An 18,646-nucleotide genomic window follows, 5' to 3' on the forward strand; every position below is an offset into this window, starting at 1 on the left:
TGATCATATGCATGAAAATGTTGGGCCTGTGAAGGCTGGTACAATTGCAACATTTAAAAGGCATTTGGATGTGTATATGAATAGGAAGGGTTTGGAGGGATATGGGCTGAATGCTGGCAGGTGGGACTAGATTGTACCGGAGGGTCTGTTTCCATGCTGTACGTCTCTATGACTATGGTGATAATTTAGGGAGGGAATTTTCAGTTGGCGCTGGAGAATGTCATCTTCTAGAATTTGTGCCAGTTGAATTTTTTTCTCAAGTTACAGATACTTCTGTTGTAATACCAAATATCTTGTTACCACATAACACCAAATGCCCTCATTCATCTTGTAATTCATGCTGCACGTCGAGAAGTTCTCACCCTCTCCAAACAAATTTCAATTCAGGACTCAAGCAACCTACAGCTGATGCTGGCGAACTGAAAAAAAAGAGGAAATGTACAATGTGTCAAGCAGTGTCCTTGGAGAAAGAAACAGGAATTTTTGGATCAATGCCCTTTTAAGAAATCGTTCAAGATGTAATTGTTTTAAAGCTTAATGGAAGTTGAGAAAAGGTGGAAGGAAGGAAAGAACCAAAGGGAGCTATTTGTGTTAGAGTGGATAGTAGGAGTTCATGACGCAGATACACTGTGGTCTTGATGAGCTGCAAACACAGCCAACTCCTGTTGTATGGCAGATAATTGGGACTGGTGATTTTGATCAAACTTTTGAAGTCAGTGTGAATCTCGAAAGTTGTAAAACACCTAATGAAAGGTAAGGTGCTGATCTTCAACTCCATTGAACTTCTTAATACAGTATGTAATGTTAAGGACAGAGAGGTCAGTGTGAGAATGAATCAGAATTAAAATTGTGAGCATTTCTGGACCAGGATATCTAATCTTTTGGAATTGAATTAGCTTTATTGTCACATGTACTCACATGAGTGCAGTGAAAAGTTAACACCCTTATTCAAAATGATAAGATTCTTTGAGGGTTTGACAGTATAGATATGGAGAGGTTGTTTCCATTTTGTGGGAGTGCATAGGAGAGTGAGCACAACCTCCAATTAAAAGATTGCCCATTTAAGACAGATGAGGATTTTTTTTCTTCTCTGAGGGTGGTAAGTTTGTGGAATTCTTCACCATAGAGGGCTGTTGAGATTGGGTCGTCAAGTATGTTCAAGACTGAGATAGACAGACTTCTAATTGTTAAGAAAATCAAGAAAAAGAAAACTGGAGTTGAGGATTATCAAAGCAACCATGAGCTCATTGGATTGAATAGCCAACTAGTGTGCCTGCATCTCATAGTTCACTTGGTGTTAAATATTTTTTACTACACAGATACAGAGTGTTTTTGACCAGATGGTACCATACTGGTCTTTATATTTCTCTTGGAGATGGTGAGGACTGCAGATGCTGGAGAGTAAGAATTGATAAAGTATGGTACTGGAAAAGGCACAGCAGGTCAGGCACCATCTGAGGAGCAAGAGAGTTGACGTTTCGGGCATAACCCTTCCTCAGCCCACTCTATTGTTCCCCAGATGCTGCCTGACCTACTGTGCCTTTTCTTGCGTCACACTTTATTGACTCTTTATATTTCTGTCACCATTCTTCGCCCAATCCGATAAACAAGTCCTGCTTTTCTTTTTTCCTTCAGTTGTTTGACCAGCTTCCCTTACATCCATCTATGTTGTTGTTTCAAATGTGGTTTGCTTGACTCTCAGTCACAAGGTTCTGGGTTCAAGTCCCACTCCAGGACTTGAGCACAGAAAATCTACACTGGCAGTTTGTACTGTACTAAAGGAGTACTTTCATATGTGATATAGTTAAAAATCACACAACACCAGGTTATAGTCCAACAGGTTTATTTGGAAGCACTGGCTTTCGGAGCGCTGCTCCTTCATCAGGTAGCTGAGCAGTGCTCTGCAAGTGCTTCCAAATAAACCTGTTGGACTATAAACCTGGTGTTGTGTGATTTTTAACTTTGTACACCACATCATGGCTTCGGATGGGATGTTAAACTAGTGCCCCATTTTCTCATCTGCATTGTTGTAAAAGATCCTGTGATGCTGTTTTGAAGAAGAGGAGGGGAGATTTTCACTGCCCCCTGGCCAACATGTACCTCTCAGTCAACATCATAAAACATGATCTGCTCATGGTCAAATTGATTGTGGGAGTTTGCTGAGCATAAATTAGTTGCCCTATTTCCTACATTAGACCTGTGATTATATTTTGAAATTTCTTAATTGGCTACACATTGCTTTGGGGCATTCTGAGGATGTGAAAATGCTTGATAAATACCATAGTTTTTATGGTAGGAGGAGGTGTCGGCGAGCTGGCGTTTAGCCTCAGCAATATAAAGGTCGGTGCGCCAAACTACCACCGTGCCTCCCTTGTTTGCCGGTTTGATGGTGAGGTTGGGGTTGGAGCGGAGGGAGTGGAGGGCTGCATGTTCCGAGGGTGAGAGGGGTGGAGAGGTTGAGGCGGTCAATGTTACGGCGGCAGTTGGCTATGAAGAGATCGAGGGCGGGTAAGAGGCCAGCACAGGGTGTTCAGGTGGATGGGGTGTGTTGGAGGCGGGAGAAGGGGTCGTCAGAGGGTGGGCGGGAGTCCTGGTTGGAGAAGTAGGCGCGGAGGCGAAGGCGGTGGAAGAATTGTTCAACGTCTCGCCGTGTGTTGAATTTGTTAATCCGGAAGCGTAGGGGGATGAAGGTGAGGCCTCTGCTGAGGACTGATCTTTCATCGTCAGAGAGGGGGACGTCTGGAGGGATGGTGAAAATACGGCAGGGCTGGGAGCTAGGACCTGGTGTGGGGCTGGAGCTTGGAGTGGGGCCGGGTTAGGCGCGGGGGCAGAGATTGGCGAGGGGGCGGAGACACATTTGGCATGGTCAGTGTGTAGGCGAGTGACGTCACCGGGGGCGGAAGTAGATGCTGCGACGGCAACTCCAGGGGCGGAAGTGGCTGCGGTGAATGCAGAAACGGTGTTGTTCCCGGTGGCTGTGGACCCCGCGGAGGCCGCGAATCTGTCAGCGATGGTCTTCCTGGCGATCATGGAGACGGTTGTCTGGGCGGTGATCATGGAGGTTGCATGTTCAGTGGGGGCGGAAGTGACGTCATGGTTCGCGGCGGCGGTTGGTGAAGCGGCCACGTGGTTAATTGCGCCGGAGCGCTTCCGGAGGACGATGGAAGATTCTGGAACAGTTGAGGAATCCGGAGTGTGGGGGTAAGTACATGAAAGTTTTTGGTACTTAACCCTCACCTTAACCTCCTTCCACCTATCGCATTCCCAACGCCCCTCCCCCAAGTCCCTCCTCCCTACCTTTTATCTTAGCCTGCTTGGCACACCCTCCTCATTCCTGAAGAAGAGCTTATGCCCGAAACGTCGATTCTCCTTTTCCTTTGATGCTGCCTGACCTGCTGCACTTTTCTAGCAACACATTTTTAAGCTCTGATCCGCAGCATCTGCAGTCCTCACTTTCTCTCAGTTAGTTCATGCAAGGCATCAACTGGTGTAGCTTATTAGGAAATGGTTGATTCATCCTGTTTTGGACATTTTTCTGGTATATTTGTACCATGTGTTGGTAAATATGTTTCAGACTTATTTTAAAGACTTATTTTGTAGGCATTCAACTTTGGTGCCTCATTCTATTTTGATGATTTTTTTTACACAAGCTATTTGAATATTGTCCCAGTAGGTCCTTGTTCAATTTTAATTGAGTAAAGTCAAAGAAATACATAGAACTTACAATACAAAAACAGGTAATTTGGCTTTATCAGTTTATATTGGCTCTTAGCATATAACCACTCTCGACAGATTAATTAATGTGATACTTTGATTCTTGGAATGTACTCGTTTCTTGAATAGAAAATTGTACTATTGGTTAGACTGAATTTAAATTTAACAATATTGTGGTATATAACTACGGGATGATAAACAAAGTTAATCTCGTTTGTTTTCCTTTTACATCAATACTTCTTGACCAGTTGGTGGACTGCAGGCCACATTGTTGACCTGTCATATTTGATTTGACCTTTTGATAAGATTACCATGAACTGTTTACTGAAGATCACTTTTCTATTATCTAACAACGTGCAAACATTTATTTATAAACTGTCTGAACACCTCATGCATTGTTAGCACTCGCGCAAAAATATAGTTTTGGTTGCCTTGGCGGATCTTTGTTTCTTATGGTGTAATGATTTGACGTCAGGTATCTAGTAGATAAATCTTGCTGCTGGGGGAGCCTAAGGGAAAGTTTAATTGATGATCCCACTTGTTTCTTCTGCTGAGTATAAATCCAGGTGCTGTTAGGCCTGATCAGAATGGAAAAAAATCCTTGACTCTCCCAAATACCTTTAATTATTATTACATTCAAAATTACAAAATAAGTAGCCATTAATGGAAATCTTAGTAACTTCAACTTCATCTTTCAAATGAGGGTATCTTCAGTGTGGTATGCAACAGTTGTTTTAATAATGAATGTCAAGTCTTGATCTCAAGTTCAGCGATGATTTATTCATAGGAAAGTTCATTGCAGATATAGTGCAAGCCTTTTGGCAACTTGATCCTATCCTTTCTGCTTCCAGTGCCCACTGTTATTGTTCTTACTGATGGTCATCTACATAAAGAAATATTTACTAGCATTTGATCTAACAAATTTTCACAACTTTAAACGTGTTGTTCCATTGTCTTGGTATATCTTAAAGTTTTGTTCCAGGTTTGCTTGCTTTATTTTGTTGAATTGTCTCTCCAGAGCCTATTGTGGCATGTTTCATTTTTAAGCCTAAGCAGTCACAAAATGTCAAGTTGTTTCTCAAAGCATATTATTCTAAAACCAGGAATTGGTGTAATAGTTCACTTCTGCACTACTTTTGTCATGGTGGCCCAAAATTACTCTAATTTCAGGACTTTTCTTGCATTTCTTTTCAAGGTGATCAGAAGCACAGTGATTGTTCTGTCATATGGCTTTATGACATAATTCCTGTGATGGTCACATCATATATGTAAAAGATAACTGGGCAATAGCCTCTGTACTTAGAGTTTAAAAAGGAAGAAATATGGAAAATGAACACCATACCATGGCTACTAGAAAGTCAGGTGACTTCTGTTTGAGGTTTATGAACATAAGAATAAGGAGTAGGTGATTCGTCCCCTTGAGTATGCTGTGCAGTTCATTAAGATCATAACTGGGCTGACTGTGACCATAGCTCCACATTCTGAACTACCAGGGTCAGGCAGAGTCAATATATCTACACAATTACCTAAAAATGTAAGTCGGTTTTCCAGGCTGAAATTGACTGTCATAATCAGATCAACAGAAGAGATTTTAACAGAAAATAGATATCAGACCTGTTAAGACCATGACAGTGGGATATAAAAAATGTCTTCCAATCTTCATAACCAATATGTTGATGGGTTTTCAATCATTCCATCAGCTCAAACCCACCTTGTGGACAATTGGAGGCACTGAACTTGCCATCACAAGATTGAAACGAGTTAATGAGGCTCTATTACCCCTCAGGCGATCCTGGTTTTCCTAGCTTCTGGCCTGCTGTTGTGAGTGCAGAGTTTATATGGCTGGTGTAGTTCTGTTTCTTATCATTGGTAACCCTCAGAATATTAATTGTAAGAGGATCAGTGATAGTATTATTTTTGAACATTGAGTGGTGGAGGTTAGATGTTCTCTTGTTAGACATAGTTATTGCCTGGCACTTATGTGAACTTTACTGTTAGTTGCTATTTACCCTACTATCACCCCAAAATGCCTGGGTATTATTTGTATCTTGCTGCAAATAGACACAAATTCCTTCAGTATCTGAAGAGTCATCAATACTGCTGAATATTGTGCATTCATCATTTTTGTATTTTTCTGAGAATAATTTCCCCTTCAAAGCTGTACACATTGATCAGATGGGTCAATGGGCTGAAGAATAGAAGATGAAGTTTAATTTAGATAATTTTGAAAAGACAAAACAAGGCAGGACTTATACATCTAATGGTAAGGTCCTGGCGAGTGTAGCTCAATAAAGGCATCTTGGAGTGCTGGTCAGAGTTCCTTAAAAATGGAGACCCAGGTAGACAGGATAATGCGAAGGCACTTGGTATGCTTGCCATCATTGGTACGTGCATTGATTATTGGAGTTGGAAGGTCATACTGCAGCTATACAGGACATCTGTCAGGCCATTTTTGGAATGCTGCATTCAATTCTGGTCTCCCTACTATATAAAGGATGTTGCAAAACTTGAAAGGGTTCAGAAAAGATTTACAAGAATGTCGCCAGGGTTGGAGGCTATACGGAGAGGCTGAATAGGCTGGAGCTGTTTTCCCTGGAATGTCAGAGGCTGAGGTGACCTTACTGAGGTTTATAAAATCATGAGGGGCACGGATAAGGTAAATAGACAAGGTCTTTTCCCCGGGGTCGGGGGGGAGTCCAGACCTGGAGGACACAGAGTTAAGGTGAGAGGGAAAATATTTAAAACGGACCTGAAGGGCAGCTTTTTCACACAGAGGGTGGTGTGTGTGTGAAATGAGGTGCCAGAGGAAGTAGGAGAGGCTGGTACAATTACATTTAAAAGGCATCTGGATGGGTAGTTGAATAGGACTCCCACATCTACCTGGATTACACCTCCTCCCACTCTGCTTCCTGCAAAAATGCTATCCCACCCACTCCCACTGAATCCTACTGTGTCTGAGTGTTAACCATCTAATTTAAAAAAAACATCAAATAGCTGCCTAGCGTGCCTGCTATTTCTTTATCATCCCAGTGTGGTTATAATAGGCTTTGAACTTCCATCCTGACAATTCTCATGCTGCAAGTGTTTTGGAAAAAAAGCCCTTCCAGTTAATTTGATTCCCCTGGCCTTTTCCCATAAAGTTTTATGGTTTGCTTACTGAAATATTTATCTGTTCTTCTCTTTAAAACATTTACAATTATTTTTCTATCACTGCCTCCATGTCATCGCTACCAACTGAATCAAAATATTCTTTTCAACATTTCCTCTGTTACTTTTAAAAATTATGTCAATACAATTTCACAGACTGATTGTAGCTTTGTTGCCATTAATTGCTGGTAGTGCAGCAGAATCCTGTTTGGTGTACATCCAAAGGAACAACCAATGAGGATTAATGTGAGCAGTTTTGGGTCCCGTATCTAAGGAAAGATATGCTGGCTTTGGAAGTTTGTCCAAATAAGGTTGATAAAGATGAACCCAGGGTGGAAGGACTTGTCATATGAGGAGCGGTTGAGGAATCTGGGTCTATACTCGATGGAGTTTAGAAGAATAAATTTTATTGAAATTTACAGAATGCAGAGACATCTGGATAGAATGGACATGGAGAAGTTTTTTTCCACTAATAGAGAGATTAGGACTTGAGGAACCCAGACTCAGAATGATAGGATGACCCTTAGAATTGAGATTAGTAGGAATTTCTTCAGCCATCGGTGGTGAATCTGTGGCACTCATTGTCACAGAAAGCTATGAAGTCCAAGTCATTGAGTGTATTTAAGACAAAGGTTATCAAGGGGATCAAGGATTACGGGATAAAGGCTGGAGAATGGGGTTTAGAAACATGTAAGCCATGATCAAATGATGGAGCAGTCTCGATGGAACAAAGGTCCTAATTCTGCTCTGATGTCTCATAATCGTTTAGTTTTGAGGAAGTTTCTGACCCATCCCTTTCCGGACCACTGCTGAAACTCTGATCCATGCTTTTGTTATCTCCAGATTTGACTATTCTAATGCATTCCTTATCAACCTCCCATTTTCTATAAACTCAAGTTCACACAAAGTTCTGTTGTCCATGTCCTTACTCACAACAAGTTCAATTTGACTATGCTTTTTCAACAGTGTAGGATCCTGGTTAAGCTACACTCCAGTTTCAAAAGTTCCCATTCTTTGTTTTCAAATCATGGTCTTGCTTTTCCTATCTGTGCATTCTCTTCCAACTTCTCAACAACCACAGTCTGTGCTGCTCGAAATCTGGCTTCTTTGGTACCCCAATTTTAATTATCCCATCATTAGTCACTACATTTAGCTGCCTTGGTGTTAAGCTGTGGAAATTCTCTCCCTACGACATTCTGCCATTTTTTAACTCCCTTCACCCTTTTAAGATGCTCCTTAAAATTTGCAAGTCTTTACCAGGTTTCTGAGGGCCAGCTCCCCTAATATCCCCTCATATTGCTGCTCTGAAGCAATCGAGATGTCAATTACTTCAAAGGTGTTGTTATAAATACATGTAGTTTTTGAGTGGACATTGTTTTTTCAAAGTTACCTGATGAAAGCAACTCATCTCTATCCTACCTGCTCTAGATCTTCCCTTTTGAGTCAACAGAGTCAAATTTACCATGACAATGCTAACTATATCTTTAATAGTCATGTTCTGTCCTGTGTAACTGTAATTTTGTTTTCTATTTTATTGAAATGTGCAACAAGATAATTGTAACTATACAGGATAAATCATAGATTATTGTAAGGTTTTATTTTACTTATCACCATCCATTTTAAGCCAGTATTTTAGGATATTAACATTCTCATATCTCGTTTAGTACAAAGATCCAAGCATTTTGGTATCAAAGAAGCATCTGGCACCAAAAACAACTTAGAATGACATCAGTTTTGTTCTTTTGGAAGTTGTCTCTGTTGTTATGAACCCTGAATGGACTGATAACTTAAAAAAAAAATGACTATCTTGTTAATAGCTGAAAAGTTTCATGTTTTAAGATACTTGCTGTCATAGATTAAGAAAATGGTCGACTAAGTGCTATTTTTAGGCAACTTTTACTTTAAAATAGACAATAGAAATTTTAACACAGTAGGAAAATATACATCAGCTATACACTAGACTGTCCTTTAAGTACATATTCAATTCTCCGAGCATCAGTTAGAAGTGCTTTCTTGGACACATTTCCTCCTGGGTAAAGTTAGGCAAATCTTCCACCATGTTTTATTTTCAGTCCAAGTCGCAAGCTTCTGTTTGCATTCTTGCACAATGAATCATTGGGAATTTGGAACTTACTGCTCTCTCGCTCGCTTGCTCTCTCCCTCTCTCTCAAGCCCGACCCGGCATCTTATTCTGGTAGACTAACCTGTCTGTGATGTTGTCATGTTTTAGGAAAGCCTTTGAATTTATATTTCTGATATTTGTACAACATGAAGAATTCCAGCATGTTTGACAAGAAAATTGTTATTTGTTTTGTGTAAATGTGTTTATCTTGAAGCAACTGTTGGTATAAGCCATTTTTCTCAAGTACTTTAATTTAAAAAAAAATCTGCTTTTGCAACATGTCTTATTTAATTGACTAGTATATATTTATTTATGAGTGGAGTGTATATCATTACTCTGTGAAGCAATTAACGGTTTCTTAATGTTAAACAACTGGTGTAACAATTTCATAGCACCCGTAATGCTCACTTATTGTCAATGCAAGATTCAAACAAACATTAAAAGTAAATGTAGGTATGAATAGCTATACATATGTATGTCATGAAAATAAAATCACAATTTTTAATCAACCTATTGGGATATTATGACGTGCCTCTGTGGCAGTGGGACTTGAACCCACAACTTCTGGCCCTGAGGTAAGAACACTAACAGTGCGCCGCATGAATATCCCGAAGTGAGGAGGTATTATATCCAGTGGGCGGTACGGTGGCACAGTGGTTAGCACTGTTGCCTCACAGCGCCAGAGACCCCGGTTCAATTCCCGACTCAGGCGACTGACTGTGTGGAGTTTGCACATTCTCCCCGTGTCTGCGTGGGTTTCCTCCGGGTGCTCCGGTTTCCTCCCACAGTCCAAAGATGTGCAGGTCAGGTGAATTGGCCATGCTAAATTGCCCATAGTGTTAGGTTAAAAGGGGTAAATGTGGGGGTATGGGTGGGTTGCGCTTCGGCGGGTCGGTGTGGACTTGTTGGGCCGAAGGGCCTGTTTCCACACTGTAAGTAATCTAATCTAATCTAATCTAAAAGATACCATGTTCAGCAGCAGTAGCTTAGACAAAAATAATTTTTAGTCAGAAGCATATTCTTTAGAAGCCTTTTTTACTGCTGTATAAAATGTCATGGATTTTGACAATGATGAATGTGATTTTTTTTTAGGTGGTTTGAGCTATGCTCTTGGTTGAAATCTACTATTCCTTGTTGGATTACTGCCTGTTAGATGTGATGTATAGTAAATAAGTACCCAAAATTTAGGCATTTACACTTTTACTTCATGTTGTTTTCTACACATATTAAGATTCCTGCTTTATTATGTGATTTATTATCTCAGTCATTATGGCTGTTTAACTCATCTATTCTGTTACTTGCTCACTATATTCACAGTAAGCACTGATTGCTGTTCTGGAGTAATTATGTTTTCTCATTCCCTATCTCCCTTCTTATTCAGTAGCATTTCTGCCTGAAGTAAATAATGCTGTGCTTCTGTTTCTAGAAATAGGCTTACCGTAGTTCAAGATTAAAATTAGCTGATGGCCAATGTTTCACACATATGCTAGTTTAAAGAGGCAGACTGGTACTCAAGCTGCACAGGGTTTTAGGTTGCTATGTGTCCACACAATTTAGAAGGACCATTGCTGGTGACATTACACACTCCTGCTGAAAGAAGCAGCCTGTGTAAAAATATGATACTTTTGGGATATATTAAGGATATAATTATAAAATTTGCGTAACATATATACATTTTTAAAAAGTTTTTAATTTTGCTAGAACCACACTGAACCATACTATTACTTTTGATATAGTTTAGTTGACAGAATAGTGATTACATACTTAAATTGTTTATCATGGAGTCTCTAGTTTTTCCATTGTTGAGACTGTCATCGTATGTTAGACTTGACTATACTTAGGTCGCCCTCTGTAATTTTGTAAATTATCTTGAAAATGTACAAGAAATATTGGCACACATTGATGCATAGTTTTAAGCTGCAGTATGTCATGACACAGGTTTGACATTGCGACTTCCAACACAGTGTGACTTCCAAGCTTAGTAGTGACGTCGTTATGTGGGTTCTCTGCATCTTCGCAGGAAGGGAAAGGAAACTGGCACATACTATTTTCACTTTATAAATAGCAGTATTGACAGAAACTTAAGGATCAGTAACTAGTTTGTACTCCCAGGATGGATGTCCCAGATGGCAGATGGGAAAAAGATTGTTTTTTCTAAAAAAAAGGTAACAAAGAGCTAAGGGAATTTTGATTATGATAGTATCATGGTTTAATCATGATATTGCCACTTGTATAAAATTAGCAATGGGGAGGTGTCTCTGTTTTGAGTTTTTAGTGGTTGAAAATAATAATTGCAAATTGGAAACGAGACATTGTTACACTAATATGGAAGAGTCAGCTGAAACAAACTATCCATGGCATTGCCCCAACAAGCAGCATTAAGCCCATATCCAGAACAATATTCAGGCAGCATTTTATTTCTTCACTCATTCAACATTGACCTTTCGATGTTGGACAAGGAACAGGCAGGGGCTGTTCACACATGCCCATTGAGACCAGAAACCAAGAGTATCAGTTAATTTCTTTGTCTGAGTAACTCGTGAAATAATAGTTGGAAATGACTCTGTCGTCATTCTCCTCCTCCCTTCCCTGAATTTAGCTTTAATTGTACTATAACACTGGAATTTTTAGCTGATAACTTACACCTTTTACCATCTTTTAATATTATCAATATTTAGTATAAACTAATGTATGTGTTTAGTTAATTGACCTTTAATGCAGTTCTTGGTCTTGGCACATTACAAGGAAACTGTTTAGTTTAAGCAAATAGTATCATCCTATTAGGATGCATGGAGAGATGAATAAAATGGATGTAGATCAATGACAAGAAATTGGAAATCTGCTGTAATCATTTCAATATTCTGTTTTCATAATGTGTGTTGCAGTAAACCCTTTACAAATAATAAGTAGAATGGTCAATACCAGAGGGTTATACTCTCAATTTTATTGTTTTATATTCAGATTAACGCTTTCTATCTAAAGAGCAGCAGGGAAAAATAATATATGGCAAGCTGACCTTGGTTGTTTCTCATAAACTACAGAATCACTGCAATTTTGATAAAGAGAAATCCCTGAACGCTGTGGGATCTTGATTAACTAAAACAGTCAGATATCAAATACTGGGATTTCAAATGTCTTCCAGATGGTATTTAACAAACGGCCAAGCATAATTATGTGCTCTTCACACATTTAATCTCTGCACTAGTTAAGTTTAACACATTTAAACAGTCCGAAAAGGAAATAAATTTGCTTCAAGTCAGACTTGAAATTTGGAAAGTCTGTTTTTTATTTTATTCACTCGTGTGATGTGGGGTCATTAGCTGACAAGCATTTCATTGCGTATCCCTAGTTGCCCTAGAGAAGGCATTGGTGAGCTGCCTTCTTGAAAAGCTACAGGCCCTGTCCTGTTGTAGACCCACAAGACTGTTAAAAAGGGAATTGCAGGATTTTTACCTAATGATACTGAAAGGAAACTTGCCTTCTGGATGAACTGAGCACAAATGATTGATAGATTTAGGAAGAGGCACAAGAGAAATGGTTTGAGTGAATATTTTGCTTTATTCTGTTTCAGTTGCCGTACAAGTAACAGGAAGAGCCTGATTGTGACTTCAAGTACGTCCCCAACACTACCACGGCCACATTCTCCGCTGCCAGGGCATACAGGTAAGAAACCTCACTAGGTTTTCCAGTGCACATGTATAAAAAGAAAACCGCTTCCAGTTTTTACAGCGCGTCTCTAAACATCAGTCCACTTGACCATTCAATACAGTTTATAGCACGTCCTGTCTGTGTGATTGACTGCAGCAGGCTATACCTCCCAAGCCCATCACCACGAAGGATAAAGGTAATGGACACATAAGAACACTGTCAATGCCAAACATATCACCCAGAATTTGACATGTATCACCATAATTTCATTGCTGCTGCATCATTCTCCACTTGGGTTTCTTTATTCTTCCATGAAATGTTGATATTGCTGGCAGGGACAGCACTGGTTGTCCATCCCTAAGTGCTGTTAAGCTGAGTGGTTTGCTAAGTCATTTTAGAGGACAGGGCGAAAGTGAGTACTGCAGATGTTGGAGGTTAGAGTCAAGAATGTGGTGCTGGAAAAGCACAGCAGATGAGGCAGCATCTGAGGAGCAGGAAAATTGACGTTTCAGGCAAACGCTCTTGATCAAGGATGAGGCTGAGAGCCTCGGGGGTGAAGAGATAAATAGGAAAGGGGTGAGGCTGGGCAGAAGGTAGCTGAGAATGCGATAGGTGGATGGAGGTGGGGGGTAATGGTGATAGAATGGAGAGGAGGGTGGGAAGGAAGATGGACAGGTCATGAGGGTGGTGCTGAGCTGGAAGGTTGGAACTGGGATAAGATTTCCTCCGGTTCCTCATTTCCCCTCCCTTCACCTTATCCCAGATCCAACCTTCCAGCTCAGCACTGCCCTCATGACCCGTCCTACCTGTCCATCTTCCTGCCCACCTATCCACTCCACCCTCCTCTTTGACCTATCACCTTTACCCCCACCTCCATCCGCCTATCGCACCCTCAGCCACTTTCCCCCAGCCCCAACTCCCCCCCCCCCACCCCCCCAACCTTCCCGCTCTCCCATTTATCTCTCAACACCTGAGACTCCCAGCCTCATCCCTGATGAAGGGCTTTTGCCCGAAACGTCAATTTTCCTGCTCCTCGGATGCTGTATGACCTGCTGTCCTTTTCCAGCACCACACTCTCACCTCATTTCAGAGGACAGTTAAGAATCAACCACATTGCTGTGCTGTGGAGTCTAAATCTCTGGATTACTACTCCAATGAAATTAACACTATGCCATTATTTTCCTGTACAGACTACAGAAGTTAAGATTAAAAAAATCATTCTGTCCCAAGGAAACTAGTATTCTTATCCTGAAAGCCCAACTGGTGAAAGATTGTACCAATCTTTATTGAGTTTTACCTGTGTTTCGCATGAAATATTATGAGCATATTCCTCCTGATTCAGTTTCAATAAGGTTCTCATTTTTTTAAAAAATTAGTCTATTTGGGAATGTTACAACACACCTCATTGACAGGTGGTATTTGAGCCAGTTCCTTCTGGCTCAGAGCTAAGGACACTGCTGCGGGGCCTCAAAAGCCCCTAAAGTTTCTCTTTTCTCGGTGCTCAAATGAGAATCAACTTAATACCTGCCAGCTGTATATAATTGAACAGTCAGTGTATGATTAACAGAGATGGGCAGCAAATGCCAGTGATGCCCATGGGCACAGAGTAAATAAATAGATTCAGTGTAATTTTTCATTTTCATCAAGCAGACCACATCATGGTGATCATGAAACTATCATTGCTTGTTGTAACTATCTATTTGATTCACTCATGTGCTTTCGGAAAGGAAATCTGCTATCTGCAGATCTAGGATCTTGTCCAAAAGCTGCAAGCAATGCTTTAAATTTATGAGGGAGTTTTATGATTTTGCTGATCATACAACAAAATGGTTCGGACACATTCAAACAATCTATTACTATTGTCATTAAATACCTAAATTTGCTATGAATCTCCCCCAAAACGTGTAATTTAAAATACATTCTCAAGTTTGTTTTGATCTTTCCTGTTCTTATTGGCAGTAACCGACTGAAACCTCCTGTACTTTCAGTCACCTGAGTCCCATATCACTTTGTGTCTTTCCCTTAGACCCTCTGTTTCTTTCCTTATGAGGTCTTCCTTAAAGCTGACCTCTTTGACCACAGTTTTGGCAATTCTGTTTGGCTTGGCATCCATTTCTATTTCATTACACCTCTGTGGGGTATCTCAGATGGGTTCTTTGTGCTAATCACAGCAGAGAATAGCCGATATTGTCACATGCTTTCAAATGAGTGCAGTAAAAAGCATATATTGTCGCCTCTCAGCACCATCTTAGGTACAGGGTACCCATGTATAATACTTTGTGTTGTTACAGAATTGAAGTATTAAAATAAAAGGCCTGCATGGATTTGAATATAGCGTTTTAATAGTCTAGAATGAGAATAAAAAGTGTCTTTAAAGTAATCAAGTAAAAGTCCTTTCTTCACAGAGTCCATACCTGCTGGGCTTCAGAACACAAGACCTTACAGCCTCCAAGCATTGGCCTCTGTCCAGGACTTGTCTCCGGGACTCCAGAGTGACACGGTAGCTCAGTGGTTAGCACTGCTCCCTCACAGCATTCAGGGACCCGGGTTCAATTTCAGCCTTGGGTAACTGCCTGTGTGGAGATTGTACGTTTTCTCTTTATCTGGTGGATTTCCTCCCACAGTCTAAAGATGTGCAGGTTAGTAGATTGGCCATGCTAAATTGCACCATAGTATCCAGGGATATGCATGCTAGATGGGGTAGCCATTGTAAATGAGGGTTTACAGGAATAGGACGGAGGGATGGGAGTGGGTGGGATGCTCTTCAGAGGGTTAGTGTAGACTTGATTGGCCAAATGGTCTCTTTCCACACTGTAGCGATGCTATAATTACAGACATTGACACTCAATGGGGATTAAAATCAACTTTCTTCCTGTCTTCTCAATGTAAACGGAAGCACCATCTGTATTTCTATAGCAAGTCATGATTGAACAATCGAAACCAAATCATTCAAAGGCTAATTGCTTTTGCTAATTGGACTTCGTTTGGAATAGTTCCCAGACCTGATTTGATTGCATAATAATTGGAATAAACAATAACTTATTGAATTACTGGCCATTGGAGAAAGAAGTCACATGATAAACCGAGTTCTCTATGCGTATTTAAGCATGTATTCTTAAGGCTGAACAGAACTTACAATTGAAACAATGACCCTCAGACATAGGAGCCGAAGTCAGCTATTTGGCCCATCGAGAAACTAAAGTGGAAGCTCTTCCTAATCTCTCTTCCTCCAACACAAACTTAGATCCTGTGTTTCCATTCTACCGTAGACAGAACGTCTTTCATAGGAATACTTCATTTCCAAGTTAGTAAGTTGCACTAAAATTGGAGGTGTAGTGGACAGTGAAGAGGTTACCTCAGATTACAATGGGATCTTGATCAGATGGGCCAATGGGCTGAGGAGTGGCAGATGGAGTTTAATTCAGATAAATGTGAGGTGCAGCATTTTGGGAAAGCAAATCGTAGCAGGACTTATACACTTAATGGTCAGGTCTTAGGAGTGTTGCTGAACAAAGAAACCTTGGAGTGCAGATTCCTAGCTCCTTGAAAGTAGTGTCGCAGATTGATAGGATAGTGAAGAAGGCTTTGGTATGCTTTCCTTCATTGGTCAGGGTATTGAGTACAGGAGTTGGAAGGTCATGTTGCGGCTGTACAGGACATTGGTTAGGCCACTGTTAGAATATTGTGTGCAATTCAGGTCTCCTTCTAGTCGGAAGGATGTTGTGAAACTTGAAAGGGTTCAGAAAAGATTTACAAGGATGTTGCCAGGTTGGAGGATTTCAGCTGTAGAGAAAAGTTGAATAGTCTGGAACTGTGTTTCCTGGAGCGTTGGAGGCTGAGGGGTTTATAAAATCATGTGGGGCATGGATAGGGTAAATAGACAAGGTCTTTTCCCTGGTGTCTGGCAAGTCCAGAACTAGAGGGCAAAGGTTTAGGGCAAGAGGGGAAAAATATAAAAGAGACTTGAGGGGCAACGTTTTCATGCAGAGGGTTGTATGTGCATGTGTGGAATGGGCTGCCAGAGGAAGTGGTGGAGGCTAGTACAATTACAACATTTAAACGGCATCCAACAACTGGATGGGTATATGAATAGGAACAGTTTGGAGGGATATGGGCCAAATGCTGGCAGGTGGGACTAGATTGGGTTGGGATATCTGGTTGACATGGACGGGTTTGGACCGAAGGGTCTGCTTCCGTGCTGTACAGCTCTATGACTCTATTTGGAGTAGGTAGCTCCATAATGTCTTTCAGGAAGGAAATCCAGGCTATTAATCCAACAACACTGAAGGAATGGCTATATTTGTCCAAGTCAGGGTAGTAAATGGCTTGGAAGGGAACTTGCAGATTGTGGTGTCCCATATATCTGCTGCATTTGTTCTTCGAGATGGTCGTAGTCTTGGGTTTGGAAAGTGCTGAATGAAGAGCCTTGGTGAATTTCTTCAGTGCATTTTGTCGATGATGATAAGCATTGGACATTTGCTCTTAATGAAATTTGTTTCTATGACCCTTAGCATCTAACCCATTGAAATAAGGCCAAATAGTAATTGTCAGCAGTCTTTTCTACAGTTGAACCATTGTTTTGTGTCCACAAAACTAACTTCCAGTTCAGTCTCTAAACTGTGCTGAGTTATTGACCTATGGTGTCATTACCTTATAAACACTCGTTACCCTGAACAACAATGACCATAAGTGAATAAAAAAATTACATTTGTGCTGTGTACTGTTCAACCATGTCAAACTGACTTGACTTTTTAAAGGCAGAGAAGATTTTTCTGTACAGAAGACTTCTGATTTTTATGTACTGGAAGATTTTTTATGTAGATAGCTCTTAGGATTTGGATTGTATTATCTGAAATTGTGAGAGAAGCAGTTCACACATCTTTCGAAGGAGAGTTGAATCATTCTCTGAAGAAGAAACATTTGAAGGACCACAGTGAAAAGGTGCAGGTGTGGCACAAAGTGAATTACTCTTGCAGAGACCAGATACAGATCAACTAAGAGGCCCCCATCTGCGCTGCAACTGTTCTGCCATCTATGAGTTTTGCATTTATCAAGTTTATTTGGGGACAGGATTGAATGCAGTTGTAACACTCCCACAATTTACTCATTTTTCCTTGGCTAACGTTTGATCAATTTGTTGCTGGGAATTGTGGAGCACATATTACATAGACCAACCAATGTGATCATTTCTAGGGAACTAATTAACTGCCAGTTTAGTTTGGTCTTACCTAGTTGTACTTTGTATTGCTTGTATGTCAGGAGATTACACTAAATTATCATATGTAGAACTAAATACAGGTACTTTGCTTGTAAAAATGAAAAACAAAAAAAAATTGCTTGTTTTTGTCCTCTCTGTTAAGCAGGCAGGCAAGTAGAACTTGGTTGGACAAAGCAATAAATTTTTGAGAAGACTGGATGGTAAGAAGTTTCATACAAAAGAGGCCACAATTTTAAACCCGGGCATCTGCAAGTTTCAGAATCCATGAGCTTATCGGATAAATTAACCACTTATTTAAAACCACAGTCTGAGAAGATAGATATTCAGAGGCTAGATCTAAATTATATTCTGAATAAACAGAGCTTATGAATACCTGTCAAAATTCATTTGCTGTGTTTCATGATAAATATATTTTGGCATCTTCCTTTTGAATATTTAATTTGTTTTAATGTAACCATGAAATTAGCTTGCTATCTGCAAGATGGCACATGAGTCATTTGCATTTCCTATTGGGCGAACAGTACATTGCTTAACTTATCACGTAGCTGACTTTGACCTGTCAACTGAAAAGACACTGCCGTTAATTAAATGTGTATGTTGCCATGTCTAGGTGTTCAACAAATATTTATAATGCTACAGATGTAAATATGTCAACACATCTGGGCTTTGTTATCTTGCATTTTGCATGCAGTCACATTTATTTGCATCCTCTCTGCCAATTTTATATGTCTGGGGATGGACAGATGCCTGCATAGCAATCAATATGAAGAAGGTAAAATTGTTCCTTGCTTGATGTT

General features: G+C 40.4%; 1 protein-coding gene across 10 annotated transcripts in view; it reads left to right on the forward strand.

Annotated features, from left to right (window-relative positions):
- mast2 (microtubule associated serine/threonine kinase 2) overlaps window positions 1-18,646 on the forward strand; it is a 411,089-nt gene that overhangs the window by 254,454 nt on the left and 137,989 nt on the right. For all 10 annotated transcript variants that reach the window (XM_043699133.1, XM_043699131.1, XM_043699132.1 and 7 more), the window contains one exon: window positions 12,555-12,646. In XM_043699133.1, coding sequence (XP_043555068.1) covers window positions 12,555-12,646 — 92 coding nt within the window. The remainder of the gene's footprint in view (window positions 1-12,554; window positions 12,647-18,646) is intronic.

Source organism: Chiloscyllium plagiosum, chromosome 11 (assembly GCF_004010195.1).
Source record: "Chiloscyllium plagiosum isolate BGI_BamShark_2017 chromosome 11, ASM401019v2, whole genome shotgun sequence".
Taxonomy (NCBI): Eukaryota; Metazoa; Chordata; class Chondrichthyes; order Orectolobiformes; family Hemiscylliidae; genus Chiloscyllium; species Chiloscyllium plagiosum.